The 26,790-nt window shown below is 45.5% G+C and overlaps 1 protein-coding gene across 1 annotated transcript; it reads right to left on the bottom strand.

Annotated features, from left to right (window-relative positions):
- Positions 1-19: 19 nt before the first annotated feature.
- RNF180 (ring finger protein 180) lies at positions 20-25,716 on the bottom strand. Its single transcript, XM_061553310.1, has 9 exons — positions 25,710-25,716; positions 22,983-23,035; positions 15,735-15,854; positions 15,415-15,519; positions 13,738-14,670; positions 12,095-12,181; positions 9,081-9,306; positions 8,128-8,265; positions 20-5,377 (listed from the first exon to the last, which is right to left on the bottom strand). The coding sequence occupies exons 1-9, from the start codon at positions 25,714-25,716 to the stop codon at positions 5,184-5,186; spliced, it is 1,863 nt and encodes a 620-aa protein (XP_061409294.1). The 3' UTR covers positions 20-5,183.
- Positions 25,717-26,790: the final 1,074 nt, after the last annotated feature.

Genomic DNA, 26,790 nt, shown 5'->3' with positions numbered 1-26,790 from the left:
AATAAGTAAAACCCATCCTATGTGTTAGTGAATTTTTAAAAATATTTTAAGCAGGAAATGGCAGGAAATAATTTTTCAAACTTAGATTTTTTTTCTGGGGGTGATCCCTAGACTCCCTGGAAGATTTGGTCCCCCCCCAATGTTGACTCGATGGCTACGGCCTTGCATCGCTCCCACCTCCACACTGGTTGCCTTCTCCGGTGCCTTCTCCTTCGGCTTCCGTCAACAAGTCTCGCCTATCGGTCATCATGCCTGCTGACCATAACGGTTCCTGCCAAAAGCCACTTTACCTCCCTTAACAGTCGACATGACGCCGAAAGCAGCGCTCCACGATCCACGTGCTTCTTTCTCCCCTTGTCCTCTGCGTAATTCCAAGCATCGATCTCTCCACGTTTACTTGCCCACTTATCAGCCCCCCCCCACCAGTTTGTCAGTGCTCACGTTAACAACCAATATGTTTAACACGTAAATCAAACTAATGACATCTTACACAGCAGTGCTATCGCTCCGTATTGGTTTTTTTCTGTTGCACCTTTCGTAATAAAACTGCAACGACCCAAACCTTGAAGCTAGGCAAAGGGTTAACGCAATGCCGAGCGTAATGCAGTGGAGGACGCTTCATTGCGATAGAACCCGTGGGATATCATCTAAATAGACCTCAATTAAAGTGAATGGTCTTCCTTTAATTGGTCTCTATGAAAGCGAATGGAGGTCGCTTAAGGTACAGCACCACACTTTAGCGTGGGGGGGGGTTCCTTAATTTCCCAAAGCGGCCAAAAACGTCACACTTAGACGTGTTGTTTTTGAAAGCAAAGTGTTTATTTTACTATATCATGCAACTCCAAGTTGTTTGCAAAGGGTGGCAGTTTTGTAAACGTATTACTAAGAAAACGACATGTGTATATGTACTGCCCAAGGCGTAATACTATGGGGACAAAAAAACAAATACGGGACTGGTGTTAGCATTGGTGCACACAGCACAAACCAGAAACAATAACGGCTACGACGTTCATCATTAGCGCTGCCTTTACAGCAGAAATAATAGTCGAACATTTCTGGAAATGGCGCGTATTCACAACAGAAATTTGGTACTGGCAACATGAATTTGCCGTGAAAGCATTCACGAGATTAAATTATCCGATAACGGTGGCATGATGGCACGGAATAAATGTGCGTAGCTGATTGCAGTAAACATCGAATCGTAGCAACAAACACTGGATAACCTGTGTAGTGTCAATGGTAAACGTGGACAATTCAATCACTTAAAAATATATTCCTACTTTTAAAAGATACCGTACATTTATTGAAATGTGTGCGCAAGAATAATGTAGCATTTATGCCGAAATGTATGCAATGTTACCTTTAGGAACTGACAATACACAAAACACACGACAGTCGAGATGAGGCAAAATACAAACGATAGAAAAAAAATAATCGATCCACGGACTGAATGATGCTCCCAAATTATACCAATTCATCAAATTTGGAGGCTGGTTAAATCATTACACGCCGACTAAAATGGTGCCATAAAACACTTATGTACTTACTGAAAGTAAACCATACACGCAACCTAATGGTACTAAAGCACTCTTTGCAACTGCTGCCAGACCCTCTACCGAATATACCAAAATCAATATACGCGTAAAATAATTACGTGGCGTCACGGTGGTTTGCAAGTCATAAAATAACAGACAAGTGTCCGCTTCGTAAGCAAAAATATTAAATAAAATGTAGAACCATCAGGCATCGTCATATGGCAACTCGGCAGCATTTGTTTAACTTGATGATGACACTCAGAAAAAGAGAAGAAAAAATCACCCGAGGTTGCTTCGACAAAACAATGCGTCTCAACATCATCATCAGCAGCCGTAATCTATTCACTGTTGCATGAAGATCTCTCCCAAAGCCGTCGCCGTATCTCATGGTTTGACGATGGCAGATGCACCACCTGTGCCCCCTACTGTGCCAACTTGCTGCGTTTTAGTCGCCCGGCACTCCGCCCGTTGTTGTGAGCGTCGCTCCTCTGCCCTCCGTTGTTGCTGGAGGACGACTGCCTCCATCTGCCCAGTGGCAGCGTCCTCCACGAGCTGCCTTGTTGACGCACCCAATGCTGCCTATGCAGGGCTATATTGAGATGATGCAGTTGACCCACATGGGTGGATTATTTATCTGGAGTGTGTAAACACACAAAAAAACACAACAGGACTTCGAAGCGTCTATTTCCATTATGAGCTCGTTATAATCAGCTATTCATTCGCAGGCCGTTTCAAGTCTACAAAAAAATAAATGGTACTATCAGCTCTGTTGCATCCACTTGCAAGGCATGAGCGCTTCGTTTCGTTATTTGAGGCATTATATAGATAAACCACAAATATCTGTCCCTTCCTTCAGCTCATTAGCAAGGATGGGGCCAAACAAATTCCCATTATTCTTTCTTTAGCCAGCATCAACGATTCGTTCACTCTCAATCCTTTTCTCTTCTTGAACTTGTACCCCTGCATCTATCCACCTTGTTTGTCCATCTTTCCACAACTTGCCTTTCCTTCCACTTTTGTTGGGTGGCATCGCCAAGAGAGGGACTCCTGTGCGGGCTCATTGCAGTTGTTTTCAACAGACAGTTTTGGCCACCCCTTTCTTCTTTCGTATGGCTCAGGGGTTGGCAACATGCGGCTCTTTAATGACCGCATTGCGGCTCTTGAAACAATGAGTTTATGTTATATATCCCGAATCCGAACAAAATGTCTCTTCTTGTTATTTTGGTTGCCGATGCCTGACCATGAGAGTCCAGTTTACCATGGAAAGCTCAGTTTATCATGGGCAGGGGTCGGCAACCCGCGGCTTATTACGCACTGCTTCGTAACGATATTTATTCGGGATTGTCTCGGATTCACGTGCATTGCGGCCTCTTGAAATATAGAATTTTTCTTACCAAATTCGAAATGGCTCTTCTTGTTATTCGAGTCGCCGACCTCTGGAATGGCTGATGACGTAGATGCCGAGCAACGACTACAATTTCACAATCAGATGGTCAAGCCAGACAACCGCATCAGCAGCCACCCTTACATATTCCCCGTCTCAGTGTGGTCCAAAGGGCTTATTGAACCAAATATAATTCCTGCGATAGATTTCATGGAATCAGAGGTTCCAGTTGAAGGGCGTTATCTATGTACTTAAATCTTCCATAAATTGGACGCTTAACCTATTCAATTTGGAAACCACCTGCAATTTGGGAATTAAGAAATTATGCGGATCATAATTGTTCGTTGCACACTTTGTGCGGTGGACAACTGCTGAGCAAGCAAAGGTTTATCATTAGGGCATTCTGCAGCAAATAATTGTAAAATAAGTCTATTTTACTGTGTATATATTTATATTCACCCTCAATAAGAACTAAACATAAAAAATATACATTTCAATATATTGCAACTAAACTGCAAGCCAAAGTACAAAACATCCCATGGCTGGGAGAAACAATGCAACTCAACAACTGCCACCATATCCATGCACATATACGTTGAAATTGTGACTGCAGACTTCACTCCCTATGTTTTGTAAACACGAGGTCACAAGCAAACATTGTGCTGTGGACTGGAGAACTCGACGACTGAATGTGCTCTGTATAATTTTTCTCGGGGGCAATCCATGCTTACCCAGATGCAGGGACTGCGTGTGTCACAGACAAATCCCAACCACCCTTCAGACATGCTGTGCGCATAAGCCCTATCTTAATAATAAAAGCCTACCGCATAAGTAATCACTATGTTTATATTTGTAAATAAGGCGTGTAAATAGCTAATATGCTTCACCAAAACTGCACGGTTGTATCACGTAGTCCTTTACGTAATCCAATTAACAAATATCTTGTAGATATGTACCTAGGCTGTGTTCTGGGGTGTCCAGCACGACTCTTGGACTTCATTAATGAGAAAATAGACTTTAAAGCTAAGGTCACGTGTGCCATTATGGGACTGTACTTTAAAGCTAAGGTCACGTGTGCCATTATGGGACTGTTATACCAGTCTTCAATTTTAATTCAATGTTAAAACAGCCACATTAGCAGAGTGCTATCTATTGTAATGATCTTAAACATTTGTCTTTTTTCTCATGAATGAAGTTGCACACTCAAAAGTCACCGGTGAGTGAAGTGTTTGCAAGCCTGGGACATCGCCTTGACATGTATCTACAAGATAATGGTGCCACGATGGTGAGACATTAACTACCTCGCCTGGTATGAAAGAGGTCGTGCATTCGATCCCGACCCTGATGCCTGTGTATATTTGAATTTGCATGTTTTCCTCGTGGTCGCGTGGATTTTTCTCCAGGTCTTCCGGTTTTTCCCTCCATATTTAGAAACATTAATTTAAAGGATTTGTCTCCTATAAATTTCCACATGATATAAGCCAGTTCGTTCAGCTATCAGTTGTGGACAAGTCGCTTTTGAAAAAGAGCTATATAGCTGAGTGGGCTTTACCTGGTAAATTAAAAAAAAAGTTCAATTTGAGTTAATGTTTTTTTTTGTTTAAATTTCATTTGAATAGGCTCAAGCAAAATCATATTAAAATGAACAAAAGCTTCCAGCTAAAACCCACGGGAAGAATACTGCAGCGGCATGACCATTACTCCACAAAACGGGGTAGGCCACGAGAAGGCTGTCATCTTCAACCACCCGAAACCATGAATGCCCATGACTCACGCAAGCCTCCCGGCAATGCTCCCTCAGAACTTAAGGCCACGAAGCTCCTACCTGCCACAGGTACACGAGTCGCAAACGCGGCCAGAACCGGCCGCCAAGATCCACCCCGCAAAACCGGCATGGAAAACCTTTTACTCAATGCAGGAAGCGATGTAGGACTTTGAAAATATTTTTGGCGGGCCGCACGTGAACGCACACCTTAGCGTTATTTCATAAAGATGCGTTAAAATAATGCGCATGTTGACCGACTGTCGATACGCGCTAAAATCAGAAACACAGTGTTTCCAGGTCGAATAATTTATTTCCTCTTTAAGTACCCGATTTGTGTGGCGAAGATGCTTGCAAGACGACAAGCATTGTTTTCGGGGCCGTTTCAAAGTATTAGGTCTCACGTAGCCGCACAAAATAAACCTGGGGGGTGGGTACGGCTCACGGTGGGGTGGGGGGAGGGGACAAGGGGTCCCCCCCCCCCCCCCACCGTTGCCTGCCCCTAGAATATGGAGGTGAAGAGCAGGTAGCAAAAGCAGCAGAAGGTGACGAAGCCAATGAGCCAATTGATGGAATAGACGTAGATGATGATGCGGTCCATGTCCAGCCAGCCTCGGCTCTGCTCCTCATCCTCGTCCAGGCGGAAGGCGTGCGGGAGATGCCAGCGCAGCTGCGTGCCGGGACGCCCGCTCGCTCCTGCAACTCGGAAGGTTGTCCACGATTAGCGCTGTCAGGCGGTGGCACACGGGCGGCGTTGTGGCGCTGCGGGGTGTCCCCCCGAGCTGCCGCCACGAGAGGCGCGGAAACAATTCCTGCCTTGCGCGATTTGATGAACCGTCACGATTCGGGGTCACAATTCCATTCTAGAATGTATTTTTTTTCTCGTCTCGTTTGCATAAGACATGTACCCCACGGATCAATTCATAGACTAAAGCTTATTCTTACACTCATGACATGCACCGAATGATGCGTAAGAGCATCAATTATTTATGATTTGTGCAAATGATATGCTAATGCAACATTTATGCTAAGGATCTGCACACGTTTTATGCTAATGCCGCATGCATGTCAGAAACGATCATTTGTATTTGTTTGTATTGCATTGTTTTTCAGTACCCTTTGGGTACATCGCAATATGAATTTCAAAACTGACCATGAATCGCAATCATTTATCAAATCACGAGGGGTTGCAAAACATTTACATACTTTTCTACGTGCAACATAGAGCTGCTTGTTGCTTGGCGTTCGCAGCGTTCTTTAATCAACGAACCGGAATCACACAAAATCAGAAAAGCCCATGTCGGCTGTTTCTTAATGGCAGCTTTGGATCTTTAAAACGCACGCAAAAAAACACAAAACACAGTATTACAGCGTGTGCTCCGTTCATTGCCCTGTCATTTATTGAGATTTACGCCCAGGATCACAATAATCCGTTTGCAGCGCAATCGTTTTTCCCGCTATAATCTCCATTCCGGATGAAAAATGCCACTCAGGAATAAGGGTCACGGTAAGATTCTCTCTCGGTTTCCCCGTGACAAGAAAATCGCAAGTCAGGAGGCTAATGCTCCTAGCCGACAAGATGAGCTCTCACAGTAGTTGGCACCACTGCCGTGTCTTGCCACGTCTCACCCTGTTGTTTTCGGGCTAACTAATTCATTCAGACACCGCCTGGTTTGAGACAGTGACCCAGGACAGCGGCAGTTTCGTTCCAGCATTTTCACATCCGTATCACAGCAATGACAAGTAGTGATAACTTAATAAAACCATCCATAGTCTTCGACATTTAAATTATAGGCGTTTACAGGTGACTGCTAAAAACTTTTGCAAACGAGATTAGATTGTTACTCCGAATCTATTACTGTCATGCTCTGGGTTATTGCGCACGTAAGTAATAACGTTAGCGTCTGAGCCACTCGCCATTTAGTAGTTCCGCGAGTCTGTTCATTAGCTAAGCTATTACACAAACAACATTGTGCAATGTTAGGTTAGATCTGTCGCTTTCACTTGACATTGCACTGCGAATGCTAAAAGCTGATGCACATTACACTCCTATGCTGCGGTGCAACATAGCACTGGTTATAATTACAACGGGACTGAACGCTCTGCTGTAAAATGCTCCTGTAATGAACTACATGATCAAAATGGCGAGTATGAAATTACTGCAGTCCACAAGACACAGACCTTCGTTCAAGGGAATATATTCAGGATGGTGTACGTCTATTAAAGGCGAATCTAACAATTAAGTGAACCAATGTTCCATTAGAAAACTCATTTTGCCTGGCGTATGCATGCCCCACTATACAGATCAAAGCAAAAGTAACTGTTCGGAAATAGGATCTCATATGACATGGATAGGAGGTAATGTCTTTCTCTTCGAATGCAACACTATTGAAAAATAATGAAAATATTGACGCACACAACCCACGGGCAGTAATTATCAGGGTGGGCATTTTTTAAATCATTTGTAAAAGTATGCCAAAATTACCTGTAATGCGCAAAGCTATGTTCTACTAGTTTATGAGCTTACACCGAGCTCAGTTCTACCTCGGCCTTAGTATGCTATAAATATTTCCATTCAGTCGAGCTGAATGAAAGAGTTTAGTCGAAGCTTTGAAGTAAATTCATACATAATTGCTTTTTGAAACGGAAAATTTCCATCGGTAAACAAAGGTAAGCTTTGTCGTCAAATCGACAGGACACATCTCGCACACACGTGGACGAGCGCATAATCGCGCACGAGGACCTGTCGGATGTAATGCGTGGAGGAGAGACTCAAATTGAGCTTTGATATTACGAGTTGTGTCTCACGTAAAATATGCAGAAACACACATACAGTGGGGCACTGCTTGTGTCCCGTAATGAAAATCTCAAGATTGGAAAATTCCCTAAAATTAAACAGCAAATAAAAACAACCTGTATCTGTCACAAGGTAACCACCGTTGCTCAAGTCTTTATGGTCAGAGAAATATAGACAAAGTGATTAATTAAATTCTCACTGTGCGGGGTCACAATTCGAATCAATAATGTACTACTTTATAAATCATTGGTACTGTTTAGTTTGCACTCTCAAATTGTTCTGTTTCGTTTGAAGAATGATGTCCTCTCCAGTATTAGCCAGTTCCATGCATTCGATTTTGTCGGTGCTGCTTCGTTCTCTCACACATTATTTGAATGACGTATCGTGAGCACAAGAATCAAGGCAGTGTTACATGCCTAATAAATATGGAATCTTCAATCCGTGAACATCTCCCAAAACTACGACTGATAATTTATTTACTGAACAAACAACTGCGAGGTGCCAACAAGGGCTCATCCACTGCGTCATTTAGCTCTCTATCTGCCCCTCTCGTGGGCTGAAATCTCAACTACAGAACCACCGCATGCCCTGTGTGATGCGTGCAGATCCATCGCATGAGGCTGGCGTGGGCTGTGCGACAGTGCCGTACCTCTCAGGGAGGCCATGATCGTGCGCAGTCCCCCCTGCCTTCCCGGGAGGGGCCAGTCCGGCCCGTGCAGCCTCAGGTCGGAGCGCTTGCGTGCCACATACGCTCGTGGGAACAGTAGCTTTGCCGCATCGTCGAGGGCTGCACAGACCACACAAAGACAAAGATCCCCCATGTAGCCTTAACAGACTGGTGGGAAAAGTGCCATTAGCCAGCACCTATGAAGGCCAGGGCAGCACACGAGAGGGTGGGTGGCCAGCACCACGCCGGCCGCCTTTGTCTCCCGAGTTGCGATGTTTATACACCACACCAGGTGCTCATATGAGGCTAAGCCGACCTAGGGAAGTGAGCAGCAATCAAACTCGGGTCCCTGGGTTTGTAGCGCAGTGCGCCCACCGCTACACTATCGCACGGACCACACACACACGCACAACAACAGCCCCTGATTAGCCTCACAGAAAAAGAGCTGTTAGCAAGGATCTATGGAGGTCAGCATGAAAAATTACCATCTTCATCAAACTGCCTATATATAATACATAGATAGGCATGCATACAGACATAAAACAACCAACGTTAACCACTAAGTGGCAGTGACGTCACCACGACACTTGTGCCATGCTAGGTGCACTTTGAGACCATGTGAAGTGTCGAAGGCCCGCTGGCAAGAGGTCAAGCAACAGACCCAGATGCCAAGGATTGACTTAGATGACTGGCAGATGCACCAACTGTGCTTCCCACTGTGCCAACTTTCAGCCATATACAGCCGTAACAGCTGTTGGGGAAAATGCAGCAAGCAAGCATCTACAGTGGAGTACGTCAAGCACTGATGTGTCCGCATACACAAAGGATGCAAAATCTCCGGACACAATCTACCATTGAGGTTCACGACCTCGAATCGTGACGACGCATCGAATCGCCCAGAGGGCAAATCAAGCTGTCCCTATGGTCGCCGTTACCCGGCTGGTAGGTGACGCGGCGGATGAGGACGCGGCAGAGGGGGCACGGCGTGCTGCCCGGGTTGTCGCGCGCCAGGCTGCGGAGGCACGTCTCGCAGAACACGTGGCGGCACGGGTGGCACAGGTAGGGGCTGCAGTAGACGTCCAGGCAGACGGCGCACGTGTGACCCTCCATCTCGGCGTCGCCTTCACTCTCCTCCGCCGTGTCCCCGTCGCGTTGGGCACGCTGGGAGACGGGAAGCGCCGTGCGTGCAGCGGGCGCGGCGGTCATTGCGCGACACGTGGGGACACGCCTGGGCAAGGTGGCTCGAAAGCCAGCGGTGAATGACAACATTACATTACATTTGATAGCTTATGCAGTGTCGAAGAAACGTAATGCTATGCTGCTTGAATGTACCTAGGATCAAAATAATATGGAAAAATTAGATGGAAAACAGCATCTCATTTCAAAGACTCCACACGTCTCCCATAAATCTAAATACAATCATTAAATCTTTTAGCACTCTCCTATGCAAGGTATGCAGCCATCACTTTCACAATGTTCAATTCCGTGTTTAGAAGTAAGAGGTGCATTATGGATGAGAGGGGTATCAATAATCGATCACCCTCTGCTGCTGAAATTATGCACTTCCAAAAGGCTATGTGTCTGATGGGTCGCGTAAAGAATCCTTTAAATATTTAAGTGGAGAGACAGATGTATGAAAGGGACATATATTGTCTGCTAATTTATGTTATTTATATACTCCACGACGCTCACGATTATTTTTAGTTATTTACTGTATTATATAATGTTGCATAAAACTAGGAACCACATCGTAAAAAAGGGGCCCTTGCTTGTAAGATCGGCCGTTTAATTGCATTTATTCACGCAAGCCTGACTGCGCATGAGACAATGCATGTCGAAAATAGTCCAGCATATTGCTTGTATTTGAAACAACGATGCTGATATTATGCACTTCCAGAAGGCCGTGCGGCTGATGGGTTGTATAAGATATTTTTTTATTTGTTATGCGGAGAGACGGATATACAAAGAGACATGTTGTCCACTTAATCATGCTTATGTTCTACATATTTGTTAATTGATAGTGCAGTGGAGTGGTAACGCGCTGGTTAGCACACTGAACTCGTTTGATTTCTAGTCACAGCTACCATCAGTAGCGAGTGATATCAGACCTGGTCTTGAGTGCTCCCAACACCAACCCACACTGACCAGCGTGGTTATCGGTTTCACAGCGCAGTGAGCTAACCAAAGCGCCACCGCCCCACTATTACTATAAAATAATATCAACTAAAAGCACACTTTTTGAGATATGGCCATATTATAATGCTACCTAAGTTCAAGCAGTATAACGTTACATTCTTCCATGTTGCACAATATGTATAACGTAATGCTGAACATGTGTGTTTTGCACATTGGTGTAGTGTGCTTATCAACACATGTTAATGTACATACGATGTGGATTAATCATGACTGCTTCCATTTAGGTTTCAAATCGAGTCAGCACAACAGCTGACAAAGCCTATCCAGTTCAGCGCTGCTGCCTACTCCCATTAAGGCCATTCAATCAATCAAGTCCTTGAGAGTGAAACGTGGCCCCCCCCCCCCCCCCATTAGTGCATTAAGATATACGCAAACTGGTCTCGTTTATCGCAGTTGCTGAGCAGAGGTCCAAAGGTCGGCAAGAATGGGTACTTGTGATAGCGTGGCAGAAAACAAACACATTGAGCGTGGCTATTGCAACGTGGGGAAATAGTTGACGGGAGTGCGTTCAATAGTCCAGCGGCACGCGGAAAGAAGTAAGAAGAGAATTGTCACGTCCGACGATATGGCAAATTAACATGGTGTATGCGGACGAGAATAAACATTCGATCTAGTCGGAAGAGTCGCTGATATCGGCAGACGTATCGAGGGGTTAGATTAATGAGAACAATGACTGTGGTAGCTGCAGTAAAAGAGAAACAAGGAAATAAACAAACAATGGCGAGAATGACTGGACTGCATTCTTCGAGTGCAGGGTTAACCCATCGAGCTAGCTGCGTGGCAATGAATCCTCACATCAAGCAGACTGAGGTAGCAACTGAGAGCTCCCCTCCATATGTGGCAGCGAAGCAACGACACTTGTCAATAGTTTCCCCCAGCAAGTGGACGTGACATTTAGAGCGCCGACTCAAGCGTGCTAAATTTGAGAACTACTTTGCATGGATTGCCATCATATTATATTGATCACAATAATGCTTTATAGAAAACACTTCGGATCACTCTCTCGCTAACGCACGGACACCACCGTGCTACCGAGCGCATGCAATGCCAGTGATTTTCAGCTGCGACCTGAAAGGTCATGATGGTTACAGCCACTAAGGTTACAGTTAGATAAGAAATCAATTATCCTGAATCCACTTTCAATTTATCTTGGGGTGGACAATTATAAAACCAATTCATGGCGACTTGAATGGCACCATTATGTACACAGCTTTAGGCCACACTTAAAACAGCAAGTTAGTTCACGCTGCACTGCTCTGTGTACACATCTTCAGGTCAAGCGTTATCGTTTTAGCTGCCCTATTCTCAATTATCATTGCTTAAGAGATATCGCACCATGTGACTTCTAACAGTGGATTTGCATTACTTTGTGTTTTCACATCCACCTTTGTTAAGTTAAAACATCCTCTTGATGAATTTATTCAAGAGTTGTACTGCTTTAATTCAAAGGACTATAGCCATTGGGCATGCATTGATGATTCACCCTCCACCAAAACGGCAATGCAACGTCGCATATTGATTCAAGAATGTTTGTCTTGATTGTATTGTCTGCCTTGATTGCTTTGTTAGACATGTTTCATTCGTACCAAGGAAATATTTGTATGTGCCCGTAAATATACGAATCTTAAACTCACAACTTGACACACGTACAGTGAACGTGAAAATATGTTTCAAACGCTGAATCAATGAATGGACAGATCGTTACATGCCTAACCATGAGCTGTAATCCCACCGAGCCGTGCAGGAATCTGACCTTTCCTCTGTCCGTATCCTGCTTTTTCTGCAACCATCGATCTCCTTTGCGCCGATTTCTTCCAACTCTCTTCATGCGACTTCTCTCCTGCATGGAACATGTAACAGATGGCAATGCCCCCTCAGTGCCATGTGCCGTATATTCTAATGCCGTGCCTACACTGTAAGTAGTTATCCGTCAACAACATTCACGTAGATCATGGGACCTCCTTTGCCAGTACCAAAATATGATAATAGGTTTTCCCCCTTTTTTCTGGCTACAAAACAGGTGTTAAGATGTTAAAACACCAAACTTAAACCTTTTACGAGGAATCATGTCTGCATTAACCACAATGCTTGGGGTCAGAATGCAAACAAAAAACATACTCTGATAATATATGCATTGTCCTTTAAACTGATTGGTCCACACCAGAGACAGCTTTCTTTGGAGCCTCATCTCAAACGGTGTTAGACCAGAGGACGCCAAAAGGTGTACAGCCCAAAGAAGCACTATCAGAGTAATGAAAGCTCGGGGTGAGCAGCTACGTTTTGAGACTAGGCTAGAAAAGAAAGCTGTCTCTGGTGTGGACCAATCAGTTTCAAGGACAATGCATATATTATGAGAGTATGTTTTTTTTTGCATTCTGACCACAAGCATTGTGGTTAATGCAGACATAATTCCTTGTAAAAGGTTTCAGATTGGTGTTTTAACACCTTAACACCTGTGTTTTGTTGTCAAAAAAAAGGGGAAAAACAACATTCACGTAGTTTTTGTTCTATTCTCAACCAAACTGGCAGCAAAGCACATGTAATTTATTACAATGTCCTCAGTGGAGATCCACTATTTCTGATGCACATTTAAACCACTTTAAAAATGTGGGGTATCATTAGTGTAATCATGAATCAGCTTTGTTACTGGGGTATAGCATGTTTGATTAATCAATACATCTTTATTTACGTGCCAATATCGCCCTCAATAAAGAGGGCATCAGTGCACATTACAACGGAACGGGAACGGTACAGGGGGGCATATAGCAACAGGAATGAAAACAGAAGCCCGTCACGACCTCAGTGGCTAACACTGACGGAGTAAAATAAAGTGCAACCGTGCGCAATGAATAGTATCAGAAAGGTGGGTGGCGAATAAAAAGTATTCAAAAGTAAAGGAACAATTTTTTTTATTTAAAAAAATTGATTTTATGGCAAGGCGAGTCTGAATAGATGAGTCGTGTACAGACCACGGAATTGGGAGACACTCGGCGTGTTTCGGATCAGGGAAAAATGTTTAGGCAAAAATACTACGGTGTTTGCCATACTCGGACAAATTGACTTCATCATCAACGCATTAAAAATACCAAGCGACCATTGATTTAGCCCATAAATAATCCATATTTTCGAAAACTACAGATGATTTACATAGCAATCTGTATGCATTATTTTTTAAATGTTACTGTATGTGAGATTGTATTTGCCCAATTTGTGGAACTACCCATTAGTTACTTTCAATAATACGTCATAAAAATGTATTACATCTAAATTTATAGCTACATAAATCACATTACATTAATTCAATTACGCTAACATTTTTCGCTAACGCAAGCAGAATCGTTTTTACATGGGTGAACAGTGAACAAGCACAACGTTCCAAGAGGATAAAACAAATACCTCGGACTGCACACGTTCCTCCGCGTCAGCCTCCAGGAATTCACGATTCCGTTGAAACTCCAAGGGCAACCGTGGCCGCTCAAGGGCAACAGAGGGCTGTGCTTCATCTTCACAATCAGACTCGCTGCCAGAGCCACTGCTGCTGTCGCTGAACAACATCCGTGCTGCCACTCCTGATGCCGACCCAACAGTCCCGTCCGCTCCGTCCGACCTCCTGAGCGTCATCCCGTCATCGTCATCGTTCCGCGCCCGATTCCGGAGAGAGCCGGTCACGCCACACATGGCGGAGCAGGACAGAGTCCGCCGAGTGTGCGTGTTTTCCTGATCATCTTCCAGAATGGCCGATCGTTCACCATCAGCAGGCTCCCTGTGAAAGTGAGCCAGCAAGCTGGACATGCAGGGAGAGCTCCCAATTTCCCTCTTACCCCAAACCGCCGTCGCGCTCCGCGACCGCCTGTATGCAAGGGGAGAGTAAACGGCAGGAGGACTCCCGCCACTGTTTCTCAGGTCCAAGCTGAAGCATTTCCTGTGCCTTCTGACGACATGTGTGGGAGGAGGTCCTGTTGCCGGGACCGACGCCTGAAGAATCTTCTCGATTGTGCACCTCTCAGCCTTGCCCTGCTCAGTCTGCGGCATGCACAGAGAACGCTGTAAACAGGCTTCCAAGCTCGTTTTGCTGGGAAGTGACTGCGGTGGCTCGGTTAAGGGGTCCTTCACAGCCGGGCACAGGTCCCTCCGAATGAAATCGGGCTTCGACTGCGCGTCGATTGAGTTTGGTGGGGAAGTCAGTTCGTAGTCCACTCGGCTCTTGCAGATTTGCACAGCGGGGACCATGTACTCACCGCATAGGCATCTGGAGGGAATTACAAAATTGAATGATCCCAAACGGCCACCGCAGTGTGGGCAATGAAGCTTACCCTTTGTCCACTGACCCTGCAAGCCGGCAGAATGGAAAACAAATAGTCACAATGCATAAATTGTCAGCAGGGCTCTGCTATTCTCGTACACGAAAGCTCGTTCCATAACGCACTGCAGCTTTTGAAAATTGCCACCATCAGCCGCAGAGGTCATGTGAGTTATGACTGTAATGTACAAAAAGGATGGTCATCAACTTAAAAAAAACACATATTCAGTATGTGTTCTACAGAAGTGCACATGTGCAGGTATGAGATATGTGCATAATATTTACATTTCAATAACTTTTTTCCCTATACAATTTCATCATGTTACTGTGGAATATCAGGATATTTTGCTCTATGCAGAAGCACAGAAACGATGGTTTAAGTGCTGCCTCTACCACGTAAACACGGTGAGTGTTATGAAAACGGAAATCAGCATTTTCATTATCCGCGAATACAGCACGCTTGTTGTGAAAAACACTGGGGAAGTGCATAAATGATTCATCGTGGTTTGTTGACAAAGGTATTGTTTGCTTCATAACAAATATCTAAAATAGAATATTTTTGAAAGCCACATGTGAGTACATTATATAAATAAAAACAATCAGTACAAAGAGATATCCCTTAAAGGTCTTTATTAAAATGTGGTCTATTCGAGTTAGAGTTTTGTTGCATTATATTAAAATACTTTACTAACATGTTTTTGTAATGTGTGCGCATATCTAGCAAACATGGTTACTTTCCTAAAGTGTGTAAAGTTTGAATAAAGCGTAGATACCCTGTCCATTTCTGTCGTCAGCCAGGAGGGGACGTTCTCTTGGTTGATGTACCAGATGGAGCTCTCGTCCTCTCTCTCACACTTGCCTTCACAATCACGGGGGTTCTGTAAAGATTTGCCAATGAGGTAAAACTGACCTTGCGCCGGTTTCAATACAAACACTGCCAAGTAAAATCATCTGGCACAATGAATGGTTCATAGATTTTTAGAAATCGGCAAACATAAAAAATCAGTATGCGGTAACTGTGATTTGGCCATAGCCTTGGCCAGTATTTACATGCAACTGTGGGCCATGGTTTTAGGATACATGTGGTCGTTACCAGCTGTTCTCCATGCGAGCTCAGCAAGTTGCTCGAGTCCATTAGTGGCCGTCGGCATTTCCAACAGCGAAGAATTGCTGTCTGAACCACAGGGTGCCTTCTCATGTCCTGAATGATCAACTGCAGAGAACGCACTGATAAATAACATATTGTACAGGGCAAAGAACATATGGCAGGCAGGAAGAGTTACACAAACCTGCATCATTTTATGTATCGCGCAGTTTCTTTTTTTATTAAACCCCATAGATGTTGATGCTGTTGAGATGTTGTAGCATAACAATTGCAACACAGCACCAGACAATTTTACCATCACAAGATTTACACATTCTAAAATTGCATTTTCTGTTCTGGGATTCATTTAGGAGCTGCACATACTAAATCACAGGTGACACATGGATGTCTTAGTACATACAAGCTGCCCCGAATTGCCCTCCTTGAAGTCACATGTCAAAATTAGGACAGAGACAAAGTCCCAAGGGCATATGGCATTTGCAGAATAAACAAGACGGGAAAACTGTTTATTTAAAGATCGTGTTTACATTACCTACATCAATATTATATGAGACCAAATGTGAAAACAAGCATAATTCTGAATTTCAGTCAGAGTACGATGTCTGTAAGGCACATGCATAACAGTTTCCATGGTTATATTCAATACTTAATCTGGCAGCATTTACTAGTCTCATTAAAGTTGCAAAATGGCAAATTAATTCCATTTATAACCGTCAATGACCACTTTTTTTGCACAAAATGGAGTGAAAACTAAACCAATATACGATGCCTTCACTCGGGGGAATTTTATTTGCTATAAAAACAATTACACCGACAATAGTACTAATTTGAGATGAAGTAAAGTTAAATGACAGATATGAATCCACAGGCCTTGATAGTGCAAAGTTAACTCGATGACAGGGACCTATTCCAAGCACTTGACATGTGTCTGGCCCATTTCAAGAATGTGTTACTTCAATGTACAACCCTCATAATTACATTTCAAGGTACAAAAAAAAGACGTTCAACACTCTATATGTTAAAAGCAATTAACATATCACATTAACATGCAAATATTGTTCAATCGAACCCAATTTTCTTTACTCAAGACAAGGTAAGAGCCGACAAAATACACAAGAAATCTTTTGAAATAAATCTCTAGGTCACCGTACATTGACCAATATTATGGTAATACGTATATTATTTAGTAGAAATCGATCTTTAAATTACTGATGTTTGCTATAAGATTTAACAAATCCTGTGCATCAGTGTTTGGCAATAAACCCGAAACATGACCCAGTGTCAAAAGGATTGAACCCTGATCCCATTTAAGCTGTCACATAGGCATCCACACTGACCACTATATTACCGAAGCTGTATCACACTGTTGCCATTAAAATGTCGATTCAAATTAGCTGTTATACTCATGTAAAAATCAACAAGTTATTTGACAAAATGCATGGGTAATATTGGCATGTGGTTAAAACCATTGGACTAACAATGACTCAGCATTGGCCCAACATTTCATGTTTACTTGGATATGGTTGCTTTGTGTACACAAAACCCCATTTTCATTTGATAGATTGCAATCATTTGCAATCTATCTAATGAAAATAGATTGCAAATCATTTGCAATCATTTGCAATCTATTTCATTGCATACGAATAGATGGCAAATGATTGCAAATTGCAGCTTTCGAAATGCACGAAAGGTACAGCATAATTCAAAGGTTTTATAGACTATTGTGGCATTTTTGCATGTTTATTGAAGCACATTTATCAAACACTCCCCATGGAAACAAAGCCAGTGCTTTATAAAGGGAATAAAAATAACGTTTTCAAAATCCAATACAGAGAGGTTATTCAGCAAGAGCAAATTTAACTTTTGGCTACGCGCAAACAGGTAAGTGGACAGAGGAGAGGTAAGCACGGAGTTGTAGGCAAGCTCCAGACAACCCTTATGATTCAAAGCAGTTAATTTTCAACATTGCAGGTTTGTGGATGGCTACACCATCCAAAAAAGTGAACATTCAGGCTACGGCTATTACAGAGAGCCCCTAACCTCATGGAAGATCACCGACACAAAGTATGCATTTGTAATCATGAACATGTAAACATTTAAATATTCAGATTCCAACTTCAATCTTATCCACATTATGCTGAACGACAAAACCTATTAAATAAACTACTGAGATTAGAAACAAAACGTGTATGCATGTACAGCCAGACACACACTCTGTCTTAGCCATGTCTTGATAGATTCCAGTTGAAGGTTTTGAGATAAACTACATATGTAAACCCAAATTGTATTGTTTATCGCCAAATCACTGCGTTTAAACCACCAGAGGCAGCTTACATGTGTGTCAAATGCCTACAGAGGAATGCACATTCCAAAGGGTAGAATTCCAAAAAGCCTTTCACATCTATCACTGCACAGCTACCTTTTAACATGTGACAGCTGGCAAAGGGGTGAAGGCAACTTAAAGGGAGTATGTGAATCTGTTAACACCATTGAATAAGCTTTCGTGTAAACAAGCATATGTCCTCTCAAATTGTGTTGAATGTTAAAATATGAAGCTGTTACATAACACTTATAAAAATACTAATCTTGAAAAGCCTCACTTAGTCTTAAAGCAATTTTCAGCAGTTTTATGCAAGAGCACGTTTGGGGGGGGGGTTATATTTCTATAATTTGCATATGAGAGGAAGCCTGAATACCCTGAGAACATCCACCACACATATGTGGGCATATAATTTAAGTGTCCTCACTCTGCACAGACAGGTTCAGGAAACGATTGGAACGCATTCTCCTGGCCACTTTGCAACAGTGGGTGTGTGAGTATTCCACCAAACCTTACTTCCTAAGTGCTGAATAGTTAAGTAAACAGTCGAGCATATGGCCAAATTATCCGGAATTTGTCCAGTCTTGGAAGATGAGCAGGGCTGCGCTTGGATAGTGCTTGTGTAATGCGTGTGTATGTGGGTTTGCCGCCCCAGCCCCTAAGCGAATCACGTACCACAAAGCATCGGGGGCAGGGTCTAAGGGCGGAGCCGGGGGGTGTTAAGGGAGGGGTATTATCTGGAAGGTTCTTAAGGGGTGTGGCGAAGGGCGGAGTATGGGTGACGTGGAAAGTGGATATAAGGGGGAGCCGGAAGGGGCTCAGGGTCAGTTGGTGGGAGCTGGAAGCTGGGCCACATCGGGAGTCTCCGCGAGCCATTGGCCACGTGGCGACGCGGAGACGGCTCCCAGCGCGCCGTCTGCCAGTGGTGCGCGGGAGCGAGGGGGAAGCGCGAGAGCGGCGCGGTAGCGGGACGTCAGGTCTGCGACGTGCCGCGGAGTGACCGGGAGAGTGGAACGTGAGCTGTCCATAACGAAGAAATATAGAGACGGTGACACAGTCCCTTGTCGTTGACCCGTTTTATTACAATTGGGGTCAGAAGTGGTTCTTGACATGTCCAAGCATCTCAAGAAAAAAATTCCGCCTACGCCGTCTTCCGACGACGACGAGCTCACCCAGGACCTGGCGGTCCCGGGAGCGGGGGGCCCGGACGGGGCGGCTACGGGCGGCTCTGCTAGGGCGCAAGAGGTGGTCGCCGGGGCCGGGCCGTCTTCTTCCCCGGGTGCTGACGACGGCTGGCGGCACGTGGCGGAGCAAATCGACTCGCTGCGTGCCGTACTGCTCACCTTGGTGACGCTCATCGCGCCAACGACAGCGCCGGGACGTCCACATGTCACGCTGCCGAGTGGGGAAGATTAACTCGGGCAGGAATCTGCCGCCATTGCGGCCTCTGCTGGGCTTCCCGCCATTTTGATGGCACCACGTGATACCCTAGCGCGTGGGGGATAAACCTGATGGGGGCAGCGGCGCGGGGCGCAGCCATCGTCTGCCGAACTTGAAAGAGTTCAGCGCAGGAGGGGACTGGAGCGTTTACGCGTGACGCTTTCAGTCCGCTTTCGCTCCGTTCGGTGGACGGAGGGAGAGGCGTTGCCTTGCCTACGCTCCTCGACGATGTTTCTCTCGTGGTGTTCCGCTCCATTCCTGGTCATGTCCGCGATGGCGGATTCCGCGGACCCGACCTGTCCGGGGCCGGCTCACGGGGTGTTGAACTTGCCGCGTTCGGTGTGGGTCCGCGAGCAGCTGTTGGACGAATCACTCACCTCGTTGCGGAGTCAGGCGGGCAAGCCGCAGGGGTACTCGTCTACGGACACTTTTCCAGAGCGGCCCTCCGGGACGGGTTGCTCATGTGGAGGGATGATTTTGCTGGGCCGTTGGCGCTTTGTGGTTCCGGTCGCGCTGCGGTATGAATTGGTTCGGGTACTCCAAGATGTAACAACTTCTCGGCGTGCAGAAAACCTTGTTCACGTTACAGCGAGACTATTTTTGGCACAGCATGACGGCGGACGTCGCCAAGGACATTCAAGCCTGTCCCGAGTGCGCTCGTCGGAAGCCACCGAGACAGCGTTATGTTCCTCCCTTGCAATCGATCCAGGTAACGCGTGTTAACGAGCTGGTGGCCCTAGACATCTTTGGGCCCTTTCCCCCATCCGCCCGGGGTAACAAATTCCTGTTGGTAGGGGTGGAATATTTCTTGCGTTGGCCGATGGCTTGGCCCTTGCCCGATCAGTCGGCGTCATCCATCACGGAGGCATTTTTATACGGGTACGTGATGGACAAGGGAGCGCCCGAACGGCTGCTTACGGACCAGGGCCGCAACTTCTCGTCTAAGCTGTTGCGTAATGTGTGTGACGCATTGGGCACCAAGCAAATACGTACTTCGCCCTACCACCCACAAACGGATGGGATGGTGGAGCGGTTGAACCGGACCCTGTCGGCTATGCTCTGCCATACGGTTAGCGAGAAGCAGGCCGATTGGGATCTGCACATCCCTGGGGTGCTCTCTGCCTACCGGATGGCACCGATCGCGTCCACTGGGTATTCACCTTTTTTCTCACGTACGGGCGTGAGAACGTGCCGCCTGTTAATGTGCAGTTGGGTGTGTGCGCCAAGGAGCCCGCGCTGACTCTCCCCGAATATTTTCGCGACACGGTTCGCCGCGTCACGGAGGTGCGGGATGCGGCACGGTTGGCCACGTCTAAAACCCAGGCCCGTAGCGAGCGGTGTGCTCGGCGCTCCCAACGCGCATCGCCATGGCATGTGGGGGACCGGGCCTGGCTCAATTGCCCACAGGTGCCGGTGGGGACCTCTCCTAAGCTGCACAGACCTTGGCAAGGTCCGGTGGAATTGATTGAGGTTCCTAGTCCCCAGTGCGCACGCATCCGGGTGGGGTCGCGCCGTTGGTATGTCCACACTTCCCGGTTGAAGTCCTTCTTTGGCCCTCGCGTCGGTTCGTCATCCCCAAAAGATGCCTTGCCGGTGTCTGATATGTCCGGCATGCCACCCCCCTTGCCTGTTCAACCTCCGAAGGTGCCTGTTGTGCCTCCCACAGGCTCGGCGACCTTGAGCCAACCTGACGCAGGGGATCCTGCACCGGACGGGCCTCCACCAGCGGCGAGGGATGTCGATCCCACCGCTCTTCGGCGAGGGCCCCTAATCTCATGAAGGATGGACTGGCGTCCCGTACCAGATCAAAGTCCCTTCCCTTCCATTGATTGCTACCGTTTTTATTGTTGTGTGTTGTTCTTTATTCCGATTGTCCGTTACGGTGTTACTGTCGCTCGCATTGTTGTCTCGTCTTGATTTAGCCGGGACGGCTAGTCTTTTACACCGTGGGAGGGGGGAGGGTGATGTAATGCGAGAGTATGTGGGGTTTCGCCGCCCCAGCCCCTAAGCCAATCAGGCGCCACGAAGCATCGGGGGCAGGGTCTAAGGGCGGAGCCGGGGGGCGTTAAGGGAGGGGTATTTTCTGGAAGGTTCTTAAGGGGTGTGGCGAAGGGCGGAGTCTGGGTGACGTGGAAAGGGGATATAAGGGGGAGCCGGAAGGGGCTCAGGGTCAGTTGGTGGGAGCTGGAAGCTGGGCTACGTCGGGAGTCTCCGCGAGCCATCGGCCACGTGGCGACGCGGAGACGGCTTCCAGCGCGCCGTCTGCCAGCGGTGCGCGGGAGCGGGGGGGAAGCGCGAGAGCGGCGCGGGGGACGTCAGTTCTGCGACGTGCCGCGGAGTGACCGGGAGAGCGGAACGCGAGCTGTCCATAACGAAGAAATAAAGAGACGGAGACACAGGTCCCTTGTCGTCGACCCGTTTTATTACACTTGTATGGGAAAACGCGACACCTAAAATAGGAGTTATAGGCTGCTGTGGGCAGCGAAGTGCAGGGAACTCCATTGTCCTACCGTACTGAGTATGGACTCATGTCCACGCTGCCAAATAACCCCCACGACCCCGGGGAGAAGTACGTTTGCAATGTTTTTTTTCACATACCAGAGCAGAAAAATAGCTCAGTTCGCCTATGGTCACTCAAAACTATGCTCCAAACTCGCAACAAAGTCCAACAACAACAATGCCGGTTAACAGATCTCTGTGCAGACCAATTCCTGTCACGCGGACACGGTGGTGGCAACTTCGGCGGAGAGGCGGCCTCGTGCAAAGCAGTGAAGATGTTTGTTCTTCATGTGCCAGGGCGGTCAGTTCGCGTGGCCGTGAGATTGACGAGTGGCGGCGTGTGAGTGCAGCCGGCAAAAAGGGGAAATGATCGCCGTTTAGTTTCTCCACACAAAGCACGACCCAGCATTGAGACACCGAGTTACTGTGGCTGCGATTACGTTCCACGCACGCCGTGGCATTTGGAGATTAACCGACTGTACGCGCCATAAGGGTCAATTTAACAACAAAAAACCAAATCCCAATTGTCAACATTGGTAAAACAAAAAAATCCACAGCCGCGTATAACTGTAGCTGTTTCCCATGGAGATGCAAATAATTGCCATAAAAGAAGAGATTTCAAAGGGCCCCTTACAAGTTGTTGTCACGTATCCTCTGGACATCTCCCCATTCGTGGTCAGTGCGAGTTCTCGGTAAAGGAGGCCGAGACATTGACGCTCAACACCGCACGCTCGACCCGGACCTGCGAGGGGGGTTGGCCGGCAGGTGTTCCAAGCGAGACCGAGGCTGACCGAGGCCCGCTAGGCCGCGACCCTTTCGACTACCTTTCACCGCATTCAAAATACAGCAAACTATCAGCGCGTTAATCACCAGACAAAAGATAACACGCACACGGCAAGAGCATGAACTGCACCAGATACGTGTTGCTATTACGGAAAGCAAAATAATTTATGATTACAGTATAACAAAACACTGACCGTGATCGGACGGATGACGATGGGAGCAGAAAGTTGGAGCGATGTATCACGACCTGGTCTCACTATTGACACGGGTGACGTGTAAGTTTAATTTGAAATGTCAATAACTAGCAGCTTTAGAGCGCTTAATTATTAACTTAGACGAGACAGCGATTGCACATTTCGGCTCAAGCGAGGAATGCGAGCGAGCGGTGTACGCGCTCAGATCAGCCCCGTGCCATCACAGCCACTGCTGGCACCCTCGCATATAATTACAGCGTTTTTATATTAACGTCCTCGGTTTTTTTTACATTACAAACACATCGTTTTACAGTTGAAATTGACTTGACGTAAATATATATTTTGAGGGGAGAGAAAAAAAATCGAGGACTTTAAAGTGTGTATTATGATGTAAAGTTTCATACTCGAGGTTAATATATTGTGGATGAAAAAAAAAACTTGGCAACAACTCTTTACATTAACATTTTTTAAACGCAATTAATAAGCAGCAATTTAGAAGAGATACACGATTTATCGTGATAAACTAGATTATTTTCACAGAGGACTGTGCATGTAAACAAATGCGCTCCTAGTGGGCATTTGTAATGATGGCCTCGGACCTTGCAATTTGTAAATACCATCATCCTGACATCACGAGTTTTGAGTTCATTTTGTTACACAGGTGATCCCGTTTAACCAGTTTGCCCAGGCTATCTTACACGGTGTTTGGCATTACTAAGGGAGGTATAATCTGCAACTAAGACCATTGTAGTGGACGGAGAAGACACATTAAACACATCACCAATGCCACTGTCACCATCGGCAGGGGAATGGCAAACTCCAGTGCCTTTCTATACATTTTGATTGAAAGCTTTCGTGACTGCAGGGATTCGTATTCTTGGTTCTTTCGGTAAAGCCACGTAGAAGGGAAATAATAAAATAATAAAATTCTCACGTTTCGACTGCAACACAAGCAATTATCATCAGGTGTAAAATCCACAGCAAATCATCATCAGATGATGATTGCTTGTGTTGCAGTCGAAACGTCGTGAGCATTTTATTGTTTGATATTTTTATTATTTTATTATTTCCCTTCCACGTGACTTTGTCTTTCTATACTTTACTCATCTTATATGTACAACCATAAATTATTGCTTTGCACCCCTAATTATTGCTTATCACGTGCTACGTGACAGATGGCTTCTTCAAATTAATAGTGAGATTGTGAGCGTGTGTGATTTTGTGTGTGTGGTGTTGGCCAGTGTTGTCGTGCCAAGCGCACATTGCGCCACGAACCCGTCCACCGGGGTTCCAATCACAGCCCACAAACAACATCGCTGGCGAAAAAATATCTTGAACGGGTTGCAGGTTGACTCACCTTTTAAATGAGTACCCGGTGCGGTGTGTAAACATCATCACTGGGGAGACAAAGGCGTCCTGGTGTGGTATTGGTCACCCACCTTTATAGTGAACACTTGCACCAAGAGGCTGTTTCAAGGCTTTACGGTCACAGTCCCTATGATCGCTGTTACATTGCTTTTATGGCTTTATTTTGGTGATTTCGAAAACGTGTTTTTGGTTTGGCCATATTTGTTTGTTGTAGTACGGAGTTAGACTGATGGTCTTAATCTAAGTTGTCTTGTGGTTGTTGTTGTTTGACTTGCATCCCACTGGGATTTTTGCACAGAGCGTTGGTGTACGGTACTTTTTCTGCAATATTTTGCTGTCTTTTCTTGGATTTTCTGTTTGCACATAGTCACATAGTCACTTTAAGATGTTTTCTTGTTTATGTTTTTGTTTGTTGCAGTTGCACCCGATTCAAGAGCCGAATGGCTCACAGGGCTATACCAAATAAATGAAACGATTTTGTTTTATGTTACTAGGTAAGGCCCACTGAGCTGTATAGCTCTTTTCCTGAAGCGAGCTGGCCACGAATGATGGCGCAACGAAGTGGCTTATTACGTGTAAATGTATCGCAGCCAATTTCTCTAAACGTGTGATGTTGATTCTAAATGTGGACATAAAAACCCCGAGGACTGGGAGAAAATTCCACGCGACCGTGAGGATAAAGCCATGCAAGCTCTGAGTTTAATTAAGTGGCTTATCGTGACAGCTTCATTAAGTGGCTTATCGTGTGGAAATTTATAGCAGCCAAATAATTTAAATAATGTAATTTGTTTTGTGCAGGTGAAAATCTCTGTCTGTGACTGGATTTTAGTGACGCTATTTGATTTTAAGCATTATTTATTGCTTATCCGGCTTGCAGGAAGTTGTGTTATGCAGCTCGTGTAAATAATTTGTTGTTGTTTTAGCTCTTGTGAACTTTCACTCTTCCCACCCTGCGATGACCTTTGACTGCCGCCACTGTCAGCGGTTCTTGGGTTGTGGTCGTCCAGGTAATACAGTTGCTTAGCTCAATGGAGATCTTTCCAGTCCCAATAAGGATTCGGAGGTTATTTATTTTATATATATGTATTTGCAACAAATATATATTTGCAACATTTTGGCTAGCCATCGAACAAAGACGGCCACTGCATCGTGCACTCTCAGATGCGCTTCTGCGGCCGTCTGGACCCGGAGAAAAATCTACACGACCATGAGGAGAGAAACATGCAAATATATAGGAGTCAGGGTCGGGATAGAACCCAGGACTTCCTGTATACGAGGCGAGGAAGTTAACATCTCGTCACCGCGGCATCCCTTTGCCATTGGTCCTGGCCACACCACCAATCCCCTTGTGCGCCGTACAGGACATTATAGCTACGTATTTGCGGGCAGAACTCCCCCCCCCCCAAAAAAAAAAGGCTATATTGGGGGAATCTATCTTATGTCTCCCACGTGGTGTAACTACCTCGCCTGGTATACAGGAAGTCGTGGGTTCGATTCCAAACCTGACGCCTGTATGCTTGGAGTTTGCGTCTCTCTCTCTCTCTCCTCGCGTGTCACGTGGATCTTTCTCCGGGTCCTCCGGTTTATCCCTGCACGTTTAGAATCAACATCACGCGTTTAGAGAGTATTTGGCTGCTATACATTTCAACATGATAAGCCACTTCGTTGAGCTATCAATCGTGACCAGATCATTTCTGAAAAAGAGCTACATAGCTCAGTCGGTCTTACCTGGTAATTTACATATACTAGCTTGTTTGCCAGTCCCAGGACGGAAGCTGTAATATTTACGAAAAAATGTAGCAGAGTATAATCGTATCTTGTGTAAATTTAATGGCAGTGAAGCGTGCATTAAAGTAAGTCATCAAACACTTCACTGCAGTTCACTGTAGCACTGTATATAACCGACCTTCAATTTGTTCAAATTCACTGCTCTGATACTTTATTCTCATCTGCTTTCGGTCGCTGAGGTTGAAATAAATTGGAATTCGATACAATATCTGGAAAATCACCGAGAAATTTATATTTTACCATAATGTCGAAGCATAAATTAGACTTGCCTTTTGTCTCAAGTGCTGAAGAAATAAATAAAGACATCAAATCCACTTTGTTACCGCGTATAATTATTCATTAGATTAACTTTCAATAAAGAAACGTCAAACTTAAAGCGAATTTGCGAAAAAAAAATTTTCCAAAAATCCACCCGCTCATGAATATTAATGACGGGGAGGGGGGTGTGCGGCATATGGAGGGGCGTCACGTGCGTTACACACAAACAGACGTTCTTGGCTAATTATAGTAGTAATATTTTTTGTTTAAAACGTGTATTTTCCACGTGACACATAAGGGCACTAATTTTAAATTGACAGATATGTATTGTGTGTGATCCACGCGACACAGCACAATGTCCGTCTCAATTTTGAATCAGCACTCTCTAAGTAAC

Source organism: Lethenteron reissneri, chromosome 18 (genome assembly GCF_015708825.2).
Source record: "Lethenteron reissneri isolate LAM-NWPU_2019-01 chromosome 18, ASM1570882v1, whole genome shotgun sequence".
In the NCBI taxonomy this organism is placed as follows: domain Eukaryota; kingdom Metazoa; phylum Chordata; class Hyperoartia; order Petromyzontiformes; family Petromyzontidae; genus Lethenteron; species Lethenteron reissneri.
Note: the sequence above shows the minus strand (reverse complement) of the source record. Positions and strands in the feature narration are given on the sequence as shown.

Coding starts and splice junctions, on each gene's coding strand:
- RNF180 (XM_061553310.1), bottom strand. Junction 14,671..15,414: donor TGACGACAGAAATGGACAGG/GTATCTACGCTT, acceptor GCCGGCTTGCAG/GGTCAGTGGACAAAGGGTAA. Junction 9,307..12,094: donor AGGATACGGACAGAGGAAAG/GTCAGATTCCTG, acceptor CCCGTCTCCCAG/CGTGCCCAACGCGACGGGGA.